Source organism: Manis pentadactyla, chromosome 5 (genome assembly GCF_030020395.1).
Source record: "Manis pentadactyla isolate mManPen7 chromosome 5, mManPen7.hap1, whole genome shotgun sequence".
NCBI classification, from domain to species: Eukaryota; Metazoa; Chordata; class Mammalia; order Pholidota; family Manidae; genus Manis; species Manis pentadactyla.
This window is the reverse complement of record NC_080023.1, coordinates 149,929,417-149,941,977: the sequence shown is the minus strand read 5'-3', so window position 1 is coordinate 149,941,977 and position 12,561 is coordinate 149,929,417. Positions and strand designations below refer to the sequence as shown.

The following is a 12,561-nucleotide window of genomic DNA, read 5'->3' as shown; positions in this document are numbered from 1 at the left end:
GCTCTGGGGAAAGGGGCTGTGAGGTGGGTAATACTACTGCCAACCCCTCCCCCAATTCTCTGGGTCCCTCTGGCGCCACACACGCAGTTTTGCATTTGGTTTGTACATGATTGCACAGAAGCTCCAAACCCAAGAGCACCTTCCCAGTCATCACAGGTAGGCTGCCTCCTCCTTCCTGGGCCTGCGCCCAAATCTTCCCAGTAGGGCACTGCCCTTGTCGGGGGGGCCCCTGCGCTGAGGGTGGGGCAGGAAGCAGGGGCTCCGTGGACGCGCAGGCTTCAGTCGGTGCCTTCCCCAAGCAGCCCTTCTCCCGAAGCGCCAGGGGCCCCTCCTCCCAACCCGGTGGGGGCTGTGGGCGGCACCCGCGGCCGCCCTGGACGCAGCGGACGCGGATGCGGACGCGAAGCCGGCCAGGGAAGCAGGACCCCGCGGCCTTCCGCAGCCCAGCGCCTGCACGGGCGAGGTGCACTGTGGACGCTCCCCTGGCGCTCGCGGCTCCGGCCGGTCGCCCCCTTAGAAGGCGCGGGTCCGAGGCAGTGCCCCGCCACAGGGCAGTTCCTGGACCCTTCGTGTATCGGTCATGCCCGCTTATAAAGTGGGGCCGAGCGGCCACTTCGCCGAGCTCTGGCCGAATTAAACGAGCTGACCAGCCTGTAAAGCAATGGCTCCCGCTGCGGCCTGGCCGAAGCGTGGTGTCCCGCCGTCCATGGCATCTCAGCGGCCCTGCGGGTGCGGATGGGCTTCTTTGCCAGCCCGGGAGACCGCCGCGCCCACAGTCGGCTTCCCCTCCTCGGGTTCTGCGACTTCCTGGACAGTCTCCTCATAAAAATTCTATTCTCGGCCAGCTGTTCTGGGGTCTGGGCAGGGGAGCGTGCGCCACAAAGACCCCTCCCTAGCAGCCCCAGCAGAGGCGTCATGGGGGAGGCCGAGGAGATGTGCCCAGGCCCAGGCGGCGGGCCTTCCCATCACCCCCAACCCGGCCCCAGGGCCACCTCAGGGCCGAGTCTACACCACCCGCCGCCTTGGAGGCATTGCTTGTTCAGTGATAGTTTATTGGTCCTTAGCATTACATCTCAGTTACTAAGGTAAATTCACATACACAACTGCAGGTAAAAACATGTAAAATAATATAAAAATAAATTGAAGGCTACCTTTATATATTTACTGGATTTAGTGTAATAAATACTATAATAAGCAAAAAGCTTCAATCACACAATTCAGTTTCACTGAAGTTACAGTAGTGTTTGTTAAATTACAAATATTAAAGCACTGAAAAACTAGTATAAAAGTGAATTTTGGCACGTAAGTGAGCTCTTCTGTCATTAGTATTTGACAACCTGGGGCAATGAGGAAGCCATTTCTCACCTACTTTTTGAGGTACAACTATTCAACTAGGTCAGCAACATGCTGGAATACTTAATAGTTCACAATCTTTGAGTTAACTTTTTCCCTTTTGAGAAGCCCAAAGAGCAACCCAGAGCTTATTACTGTGCAAAAATTCTCCAAACTCCTGACAGAATTTAGGAAGGAACTTTTTCTTCCAACCGGCAGGACTCAGTGTCCAGGCCTCAGTAAGGCCAGCCCAACTCCTTGCCATTGGTGCCTTCCTAGTGATCCCTTTTCTCCAATTTCTGCCTCCTTCCAATTAAAAAAAGAAAAAAGATCCCACATCAAAATGTAAAATAGCCCATAACTTCAGCAACTTCAAAGTCATCACACTCACTCTGGGTGATATAAAACTGAAGCTGCTAATAGGAAAGTTGGCAAAAAGCATGTAAGCCCCTGGAGGACTTCTTCCTGTCCCTAAGGAACCCACACCTGATGTCTTTGCTGGGTTTCTGGTATCCACTTTTAAGGTCAAAATCTAAAACACAGTGTCAAGGAAGGCCCTTCCTCTGGAGACAGCCTACGACCCTGCCCCTCCACCTGGAGAGCCAGGAGGAATCAAGCAGACATTAAACTTCACAGTCAGAACCCCGAGGCCCTGCTGGTTCCAGAAGGGGCAGTGCAGCAGGGAGGAGCCATCTCCCAGCCTCAGTCCTCAAGGAGCTCACACTGCCAGTGTGCCTCTTCATCAGGGGCACAGCAAGTACCCCCCAAGGAATGCCCTTTCGCCAGTGTGCCCCTTCACAACCCCGAGCAGGCTGAGCAGCATCCACAGAGGCCTCAGCCAGCTTTGCCTTTTTGGCTTTGAAACTTCTTAACATTTTGACTTTTTTCAATCACAGTTTCATATTCAAGTTGAGGTAATCAGTTTTCCCTCTTACAGTAGAGGAATTGGGACAGTGGGGCAAGTTGGTGAGAGAGCATTTCTATGGTCAATATCAGAAAACCAAGACTACTACGTAGTACAGCCCCACGCAGTGGGAAGACCCGCTTTTATGGATGGGCTCCGACCCCTTTCTAAAAACTCTTTTGTGCAACAGCCAGGAAATGGCTCGAGCTCCTCCACCTAGAGCTTTCATTTAAAATTTCACAGCAACCCACCTGGAGGATATGGCCTATGTTTCCCCCCACCCCAACCACCCACCCCACCTCTCCCTTTTCTAAGGCTGCTCAAGTTTGAGTTTTTAAAAAGAGCTCGGTAGAGCTAAAGGAAGCTATAGTAACTCATTGCTTATTTCATCAATTGCACTTAAAATCTATGTTATTGATTCTGAAGCAGAGGCAGGCCCATGTGGACCCCAGCCTCTGGCCAGCCAGAAGTGAGGGGCTCCCAGACTTGGGTTCCACACCTGAGCCCTTGTCACTATGAGCTTTGGGAGATGAGACTGGAGCACATGGCCGTTCCCAGATGCCTTTCTTCATGCAAGATTTTAAATTCAATGATATCTGGAGTTTGTTCATTTGGCTTCAAATAAAATTATTTTTTCTAATACATTTTACTGACAACCCCTGAATAGCTGCTTTGCTACTTGCATGCAGACCTCTGAGTGACCAGGCACATGTGCTTCATCCTTTGTCTCTCCTCTGCACCAGAGGCCTTTCTCAAAAACCCCTCTACATTACTGGAAACTTTGCTGATTTCACCTATGTGCTTCTTCCTAAGACATGCAAGACAAACATGAAATTCAGAAAGCATTTACAATCTAGGAGCTAAGGCGCTGAAGTCCTAACAGACATCACCTTAATACCAGTGCCTTGACCTCCCTCTCCCCACACTGACTATGGAGGTCATGCATGGGATGCACCCTTCTGCTTCATGGCCCATCTAAAAACAAAGCCACTGGAAGGAATTCTATGAAATTCTATGATATGGTAATTCCTTGAGATTCTTGGTCCTCAGGAGCCAAACAAGTCCAGGGCTGGCAACAATGCTTGGGGACATGAGTTTCCTTAAGTTTGTGGTTGAAAACTAGGCCTTCCCTGGCAAGGCTGAGGGGCGGGCTGGGTGCTGGGGACTGCACCCGGTTCAAGGCCGCCCCACAGGGGATCATAGCCTGGGCCGAAGACTACACAGTTGCAGGATGCTCCCTTCAACAGTGAGGCAAAGCATCGCTGGAAGGCTTGAGCAGCAGGTCTGTTCCTGTCCTGAATTAAACCAGAGGGATGCTGTGAGGGAAGCACACAACCAAATCCGGGGCACTGCTTGGGTTAGTTCAAAAGTCACAGGCTTCTGAAAAGCAACATGCCTTTCCTTTCAGGCCATGAGGGAAATCCTCTCATTTTAGAACAGCTGTTGATCTCAGCCCAGGCTGCTGGCTCTGGGGGCTGGGCTTGGGCAGGGCTTATGCTGCTCCCCCCAGACTGGGCCCAGGGCCAGCAGTCCAGCTCCTTCAATGGGAGGGGCCTCAGCAGGGAGACAGGGGTAGGGTCTCTTGGGACATGTTTTAGGTCTGTGGTAGCCTGGCACCCAGGCATGGCCACATTTTAGGCAGCCAGAGGTCTTTGTGTGTCCCAGCAGCTCCTCTGTGCAATCTCAATGTTTCTCCCCACCCTCACATTGTGCCTCAACAGCCCAAAGGAGATACTGTCACCAGAGACCTAGAGGTCCTGGATGGCCATGGTGTACAGGGCAGCCGCTGTCTACTCCTCCTCCAGAAGGGGCCTTCCCCCAAGTTTGTGGTGCAGATGATGCTCTTCAGCGCCGCACAGAGAATAAAGACAACATGCACTCAGGCCAGCACACAAAGGCTAAGGAGAACGGGACAGCCCCTCCAGAGAGGGGCTCTGGGAGAGCTGAGGTTGAGACACCCCATGTCCAAATGCCCATCACCACAGTGGACATTCTGCAGCTGTCCTCTAGGGCTTCTGCTCAAAGAGGTCATGATACTCCTGCTGCTCCAGCTCACGATTATACTTCTCGATTTCCCGGTTGGCTTCTTCCACATAGTCATTCATGAATTGGTCCATGACTGGCATCTCATTAAGGAAGAGCACCTGGGTCTGGAGGACAAGGAGGGCTGCCTAGGTCCAGAGGGAATCTGTGGGTGGGTGAGGCGGAGGACACAGAGGTGTGGGTGCCCTGCCCACACAGAGGGTACCTGTGGGCTCCTTCTATATACTGACAGCACCACAGCTACAAACAATTGATGGCGATTGGCCCAGGTTCCTTCACAAGGCCCCAGAGGTGAGCACTCCACTTTCATGAGTACACTGCAGCCTCCCATCCAGCTTTTCACAGGTCAACTACCATAATCACACCCAGTCTCCAACTTGTAAACTGCTCCCAATGACCACAGAACTCAGGGTGTCACCACAGCTGCATTTAAACTCAAACTACAGAGTGACATCGGCAATCATGGAGTGAAGTTGAAATTAATACTACTGATATTAAAAGGCTAAAATGAAAAGTCTGCCTCGGGCTTGCTGGGTGTACCCAGACCTCGCCTGCTCCAGGGTTGGGCTGTGGCTGCTCTGGCACAAACCCTCTTCACAGCCAGGCTCCCCCCCAAGCTCCCAACCTCACTGCCCCAGATGCCAAGGATACGTGGGTGAAAATCAGTCTTGTCACCAAAAAAGTTGACAAACTGGGTGCCGTTATAAAAGTAGCCTGCAGGGAGGGGGTCCAGGTGGCGTTTCACCTGTAGGGAAAAGAGTAATGTTAGAACTACCTGTCCGCTTTCTATCATTCATTCACCATTCAAAACAAACAAGCCTGTAACTTAGCAAGATGGCCCACTCTGCCCCTTGGAAAGTAGATGTGCCAGGGAGTTAACAGCTCCCACCAGCAGCCTTCAACGCAATGACTGATGGGGCATCTCCCGCCTCTCAGGGAGGAACTCTGTGGCTCCAGTTGTCCACGTGGTACTGGATTGGTAACACACCTTTGTTGGCTTCTCTTACTTTCCCATTTCCCTACTAGTGCCTCCTAGAATCACTTCCAAAATAAACTACCTGCACTCAAATCCCTGTTCAAGGTCTCCTTGTGGGGGAACACACACTACAAGGACTGCTTTCTGAGGTGCCCACAGCGTTCTCCCAGGAGCCCCCAAGGGTTGCTCAGGCCCTGCAGGAGCTGGATAGGGAGGGGCCCTCCTCTAGTCCAAAGCAGGGGCTCCTGGAGCCCTAGAGTCCTGCTCCATCTGCTCATCATCAGGATCGGCAACCCTGGACTCTCTGTCCCTTTAGCCTTTGCCCTCAAGCCCCCCAGGGAAAGGCCCCAGTGGGAGTGGGGACTGGGGCAGAGGCTGGGAGCCAGCCTGGCGGCTGGGAGGGCTCATTGAGGGCTGGCCTCAGGATTCCACAAACTGCCCATGAGGAGCTTCTGGTTTGCCTAGGACAGAGGGGTGGGAGGAGAAAACGACTTCTGCAGCTGTTTGAATAGTGTGACAAAACAGGGCTCCATATCCCTGCTGCTCCCACGGGCAGGGTCACATGCCCAGGTCACACAAAGCTCACCCCGTTCTCCTCACGGAGGCTGCAAGACAAGATGGGCTGAGGCCTCTCTTTACCAGCTTCCCGCTGTGACTCGAAAGAAGCAAGGCCTCCAGCACGCCGTGCTGACAGCCCCCTCACTCAGGACATCCTGAAGGATGGAGCCGTGCAAGCCTAGAAGGACAGACTTGGGTCTGTGGGGATTAGGCCCCCAGAGCGGGAGACTCACGTGGATGTTCCTGATCTCCTGCTGGGTAAGCATCCCCCGGGTCTTCAGGGCTTTCCTCTGAGGCTTCTGTGCAGAGATGGAGGGAGGGGTCAGGTCTCAACAGAGCTGATGGAGTACATGGGGGGAGGGGGGGAGGGTTCAGGGTTCTGGTGGCTAGTGACATTACTAAGATCCCAGCAGAGGAGAAAGCGTTAAGTTCTGCCATGGCTTGGACACAATATCCTACCTATCTGCCGCTCGAGAAGACCACTTTCCCACCACAGAGCCCTGTGTGCCACGGGGGACCATGTGACAGAGGACAGATTGGTGCTTTTGCAAATAGGCATTCTCAACCCTGAGCACTACCAGTGACAGCCATGCAGATAAAGGAACAACATGAAGTCCCCTATTCGTTTAGGAGTTTATTCTCAGGTGAGTTGGAGAAAGAGCCTGCTGGCAGCTATTCCTCACTATAAAAGACAGGTCTCAACTGAGTGTCTGCAGAGGCCCCAGGCCCCAGCCAAGTCTATGTCCAGAGTTCCAGCATATGCTAAACCCCCAAGGCTGTGCCAAGAGGCTTATTTAGCACCCAAAGAATTCAGCGTACTGGAGAATTTCGACTCCAGTCTGAGTTTTATTTTTCTTTGTAGTATTGGGCTAAAGATGCTTGTGTGCATCTACATACAGGCCACTTCTTCTCCTGTGCCTGTCTCTGAGGCCCCCAGGCTCACTGCTGTCCAGGTCTGGAGTATTGGTTTGCAAACAGCTTCTAAGCATATCTTTGTTGCTTCTCCTTTCTAGAGAGAACCCAAGAATAGAAGATTCTGGGCTCAGAACACAGGAGAGCCTTTGACTAAGGTCAGCTAGGTCAAAAGACACTTCGAGTTTAGAATACCAGGTAGAGTCGGTGTCTATGTGGAACTACTAGTTTTCACCCAGATCCTAGTTAAGTCACCTAATAACTATATTCTGCCTTGGAAAGAAGAGATGGAAATGTCTATGAGAACAAGTCTGCCTTGAGTGGCTTCTTCCCACTCTCAGAGCATCCCTGAAAGTACTGGCTGAGCATGTGAGGGCCAGGCCAGTAGGGGAGGCAGGGGAGGGCCCCCAAGCTATGCTGGTCATATCTGTGCCTGGCTTTACAGACCACCTGCTTAGCTGACTGTCGCAGCCAGTCCTTGACGCTTTCTTCCTTCAGGGAGCAGCCGATGAACACGAGGTAGCACTCCTGCTGTCCGCTGCTATCTTGGGGCGTGTTTCGGGAGTCAGGTGGTGGTGTGGGTCCCTCCAAAACCGGTACAATGCTCAAGGAATTGGCCAAAGTGTTGTGGCAGACCTCCATGGTCCTCTCAGAGTCTGCAAAGAGGGCACATGTTAGTCCCAGAGACCCTGACCCTGAAGGGATAAAGGCTACCAAGAGTGGAACAGTACAGGTGGTCCAGGACAGACTGATGAGACATGTGGGAGGTATGGGTGCCAAGCAGGACAGAATAAAGCAAGAGAGGGAGGAGAAGCAGTGTACGTTTCTAGCTTGGCTGATTCAGTGATCAGGTGGACACCACTGACCGAAGGGGACTAGAAGAGGAAAGCCCCCTTGGCAGAGGTGGAGGGGGTGGGTTTCAGCAGAGGCCTGAGAGACCAAGAGAGGAGGCATGTGAACAGTGCAAGTACTGCAGGAGGGTCACATAGATGGGAACAGGAGCAATGTGACCGGGTTCATAGGCTGAGGGGCTGGGGCTAGGACTGACTGGAGACACAAGAAAAGGGCAAGGTCTTCTCCAAGGCAGGATGAGAAAGGGATCCAGAACAGAGGGAGGTTAAGAAGAAAGGGGTCAAGAATAGGTCTAAATAAGGAAGAAAAGAAGGTGGTAATGGGGGAGACCTCTGAAGCAGGTGGAAAGTGGTCTGTCAGAGCCTGAGGGAAGTGGGCTTGAGTAAAGGGCTTCAGGACAGGGGCCCAAGTTTCAGATTCAATAACATATATTATCCCAAAGGTATGGGTTTAAGGACTGTGAGAGGTTCTTTTATATAGGCTCCATCATGTACTTCTTCCATCTGAACCCAGAGGTCCCAGGCTTACGCCTTCAGTGGCTCCTAGAGCAGATGCCGGTGTTGCCTGGCCAACGTCCCCATCTTCCTCCAACACCAGGGCCCCATGGGTGAGGGTCCTGGGAGGCATGGCCACTCACTCCTGACCAAGGAGAGGATAAAGACCCCGCAGGAAGAGCCAGCCTCTCCTGCTGGCTCTTGTCTGGATATGACACCCTTGCCTGTGGCACAGCCTGGTAACCACGAGGGGTGGGAACCTGAAGACAAGCTGACACTCCAAGAATGGAAGAACAGACACAGTGTCTGGGTCCTCAGCGACCTTGTTACGCTGCCTGACCTCCTGCCTTCTTGTTACATAGCTAACAGCTGCTGGATGAGTTGGGGTTTTCTTTAAAAGAGCTGAAAACACTGTGACAGACACCTGGCCTCCCTCCTAAGTTAGACCTACAGTAAACCCTTTTTGGTTCCTGAAATGTGCTGTTTTTTTGCTTTGGGTCCACAGCACACACTGTGCCTTTTCCCTGGAATATTCTCTCCTTTCTCAGTGTTAACTCCTCCTAGTTTTGAGGCTTTCCTTGACCCTCAGCAGCCCAGGATAGACTTCAGGTCATAAGGGCTCCAGAGGTCTAAGGCTGATAAGCAGGCCTAGTGGACAGAAGGGAGAAGATAAGCGGAAGCCTTCAAGACCAGCAGGAATGGATCTGAGCTGGAGAGAGCAGCGTAGCTCCGGTGACAGGTCTAGGAGGAGGCAGTGGACGGCTCAGGGGGGCTGGGGTGTGAGTCTGGAATAAGGAAGTCAGGGAGCTGTGAGGAGAGGTCCTGGGCAGGCCACTGGGGAAGGAGGATAGGTCCTACACTGGAGCACAGGGACCTGGAGAAAGGGCTCTTGGCCAAGAGGGGTGACTGGAAGAGCCAGATGTTACACCAGAGGGAGTTTCTGAGAGGCTGACAGGCATCAGTGGTCTGCAGAGCACCCCATAGCATAAGGCTCCCAAATCCAACCCCCAGTTACCTGTAAACTTCACTTTGCCCAGGATGTGGTAGATGTTTCCAGAGAAGGGACTTGGCTTGATGGAGGACTGAATTGCTGGTGGAGGAAAAGGACAGGGCTGTCACCTGCCTGGGGGCAGAGGCCAAGTTCAGGGTGGCAAGCTGGGGCAGTAGGTACTGTGAAGGAACCTGATTCCAGGTCTAGGGTTCCCAGGTTCTACACCCACCAGGTCCAGGTCCTCCCCGGGGGCTCTGCCACTGTTCCCAGGGGTGGGGGCCTCCTGGGTCCTCAAATCCCTCTGCCTATTTTCAGACCCAAATAGTGAGAAGAGACAGAACACAGAATACTAAAATGGTGCCAGGAAGCAGGGACAACTCTGGGGTACTCTTTTACCAGGGCCTGGGACATGTCTCAGCCAGGGCTCACCTTTGCACTTGGCCACAAAGCGAGTCTTCTCCAAGGGACGACCAAACCATACGCAGATTTGAACCATTAATGGAAAGACTGATCCAGCATCAAATTTACCTTCATACCTTAAAAAGTTTAAAAAATTGTAAGTACAAGTAACTGGGGCTTTGAGTGTTACTATACACTACTTTGGGATGAACTATTTTTATTTATCCTGTAATATCTTTTCTTTTACTTGCATGTCATTTTGTGTACAAAACTTGTTTAAATGTACATATGTCTTTTTCACCTTGAGACTGGGAAGCATGGTTGCCCCATTAGAGCAGGGAAGTCCCGCCTCCTTTAGACTAGTTCCTTGAAGTAATAAAGACCCCATTTAACTTTGGAGCCTGCCAGTGTCCACCTGAGACTGAAGGTCCTTCCTGGTACTCAGCGGCTCTTCTTCAGGACTCCCTCCCCTTCCTTCAGGGCTCAAAGCCTGCCCCACCTTCACCAGCAGGGCCTTTGGATGTGTACACTTTCTCCACAAGGACTCCAGGGCTGGGGCATCTCTGCTTCAGCTTCTCAGTTCCACCAGACTGACTCAGTGGAACATGGCCATATTCAGAACACTTAAAATTTTTAACTTTTTATTAACAAAAATTTTCAAACATATGCAAAGATAGAAAGGTAATGTAATGAACCCCCTCACCCAGCATCCAAAGTTACGGAACTCTCATTCCTGCTTTGAAATTATTTCCTTGTGACAAAGCCCCATGATTGGAATCAGTCCAGGGAAGCACGTAACCGTCTCATTGGTAATAATTTACACTACCCCCAGCAGCTGGTAAATGTTCTCGTTTCACAACAATTCCCCCAGCAATGACTATTACAGATATTTTTGGTTGAATGTAATAGGTGTCAATCAAAATAACAGTGAGGCATCACTTTAAATTTCTGAGTATTACTGACATGGAATTGTTACCATGGTTGCCATTTATACGTGCTCTTAAAAAAGCTGTCCACATCTATATGAATGGGGCTGCTTTTCTTAAATACTTAAACAAGCTTCCCAAGTATTATATTAACCTTTCCCACATTTGTTGCAAACATTTTTCTCCAGTCTATTGCATTCTCATTAGTTTCCTTTGTTTTAAAATAGCACTGTGGTTTTGAATTTTATACTGTTGGAAATACATTATTCCTTGTGATTTCCTTAAAGTAAGGCAGTAGAGTAACAATTTTACAAGAATGACATGCTTTTTTTGGCCCTCTTCCCCTTTAAACAAATCATTTGGAGACCATGGGCTTCCTCTGGCTTCTTTGTTCAGAGCCCAAATCCTCAGGGGAAGAGTGCAAGGTTTCTTCCCAGACAAGAAACAAACCCTTCTACCCCGGGAGATGGGGGTGGGGTTGATGAGGAAGGAGAGGGTTGTGGGAGGAGTATGGCTGAGAATCTGCGCAGCTCAAGAGCTGCACTGAGTACATCCTGGAGCTAAAGCTTGTTCACTCTGAGGTGGTGGCCCTGCAAGGAGGGAGAGAAGTAATGTATATGGATGAGAAGATGTTTAATGGCTGTCTTCTTGTTAAAATATTGTTATCTGATTCCTAGGAAGGGACTCAGAAGGGAGTACCTGAAATGTGATTCTGAGGCCCCTCCATCTATGATTTTCTACAAGGACCGATCTTTCTGATAAAGGGAAGGTTTTAGACTCTAGATTCACAGAGCCTTGTAAGGAACCCCTCGTGCCTGGCTCTCGCCTTGATCAGTCTGCCTCCAGGAAAGTCTGTGCCCTGCGCTAGGTTAACATGCACCATACCCAGAATGAGTCAGTATGGACTGGAAAATGGGTGCTTTCCCAGGCACCAGGAGGAGACTGCAGGAGTTGCAGGCCCAGGCCCAAAAGTGGGGGCAGCAAAAGGTCAGTAGCTTCAGCCACTGGAGAGGAGGGTTTCACCTCAGAAGCTCTATCTGTTTCTTTTTAGCTAAGAGATAATTGTCTTGTTCAGGTATAAGGAATGATCCACTTACCCCCTGTTTTAAGTAAATATGATGTGACTCAAATCTGAGAATATGCCTGAAAACTTCCAATCTTACATACTGACCTTGTGTTTGTTTTTAAACAGCATAGTACAATCAGGTTTTTGCTGATACAAAATACTGGTGATAAAAGGGGTGATGTGGGGGATGTAGAGAGGTGCCTGGGAAAAGTGAGTAAGGGTAACAAAGATAATCCAAATGGACATGAGATGAATTTTGGCCAAGCTTTAACAATTGTCTTCCCTGGAACCTTCAACAGAGCAGAAACCAGTTACCCATTCTACACAGGGACAAGAGCAACAAATAAAGAGTACAGGCTCTGGGGTACAGTTCCTTTGAAATTCTACAGGTGGTGTGACTTTGGACAGGTCATTTAACGCTGTGCTGCCTCAGTTATCTTATCCCTACAATGAGGAAAATAATGGACACCTCACAGGCTTACTTGAGAACGAACGGGAGAATGCCGGCAGTGCTCACAGAGCAGCGCAGTCCAGCAGACTGTGGTGGCGCTGTTCTGGATCAGCACTGCCAGCCACAGCAACCTACTGAGCCCCTGCAATGTGGCTGCTGTGGCTGACAGACTGAATTTAAGTTTTTATTTCTTATTAATTTACATTCACATTTTATTAAACAGCCAAATGTGGCTAGTGGCTACCGTCCTGAAGAGTGCAGCCTTAGGATGAGTGGAGAGCACAGTAAATGCTCAGGTGATGCTGGCCTTAGGGCGGTCACAGTGCACTCCCTCTCCTCCTCTCTCCTCTGAAGGCTGGGGGGCTGCCAGCAGGGAAGGAACATCCCCTGGGCCACCTCTGCAGGAAACCTACCTGTCGGGTGAGAAGCCTAGGGGACTGACCTTATTTTCAGGAGCGACTCTCTCACGGAAGGTTACAACTCCTTGGTTCTATGCCAGCCACCTCACCCTCACTACTGGCTGGAGGACACAGGATACCATAGTGCTTGGTGCCTACAGGATCACTTCCTAAGTCTCAACATCCAGTGAGGCTCCCAATCCAGAGCCCAAGACATGGTGCATGGGCTCCTGGGAAGGCCAGAGCTGCTGGGACATGG

The 12,561-nt window shown here is 51.0% G+C and overlaps 1 protein-coding gene across 3 annotated transcripts in view; it reads right to left on the bottom strand.

Annotated features, from left to right (window-relative positions):
• Nucleotides 1-1,014: 1,014 nt before the first annotated feature.
• Nucleotides 1,015-12,561, bottom strand: part of DNAAF9 (dynein axonemal assembly factor 9) — a 152,846-nt gene continuing 141,299 nt past the window's right edge. For 2 of the 3 annotated variants that reach the window (XM_036924631.2, XM_036924632.2), the window contains exons 32-37: nt 9,492-9,598; nt 9,087-9,161; nt 7,176-7,381; nt 6,047-6,112; nt 4,931-5,024; nt 1,015-4,355 (exon numbers count right to left, since the gene is read on the bottom strand). In XM_036924631.2, the coding sequence (XP_036780526.1) occupies nt 4,243-4,355; nt 4,931-5,024; nt 6,047-6,112; nt 7,176-7,381; nt 9,087-9,161; nt 9,492-9,598 (661 nt within the window). In that variant the 3' untranslated portion in view covers nt 1,015-4,242. Of the gene's footprint in view, nt 4,356-4,930; nt 5,025-6,046; nt 6,152-7,175; nt 7,382-9,086; nt 9,162-9,491; nt 9,599-12,561 lie in introns of those variants that run through there. The other variant, XM_036924633.2, reaches the window with a different exon arrangement.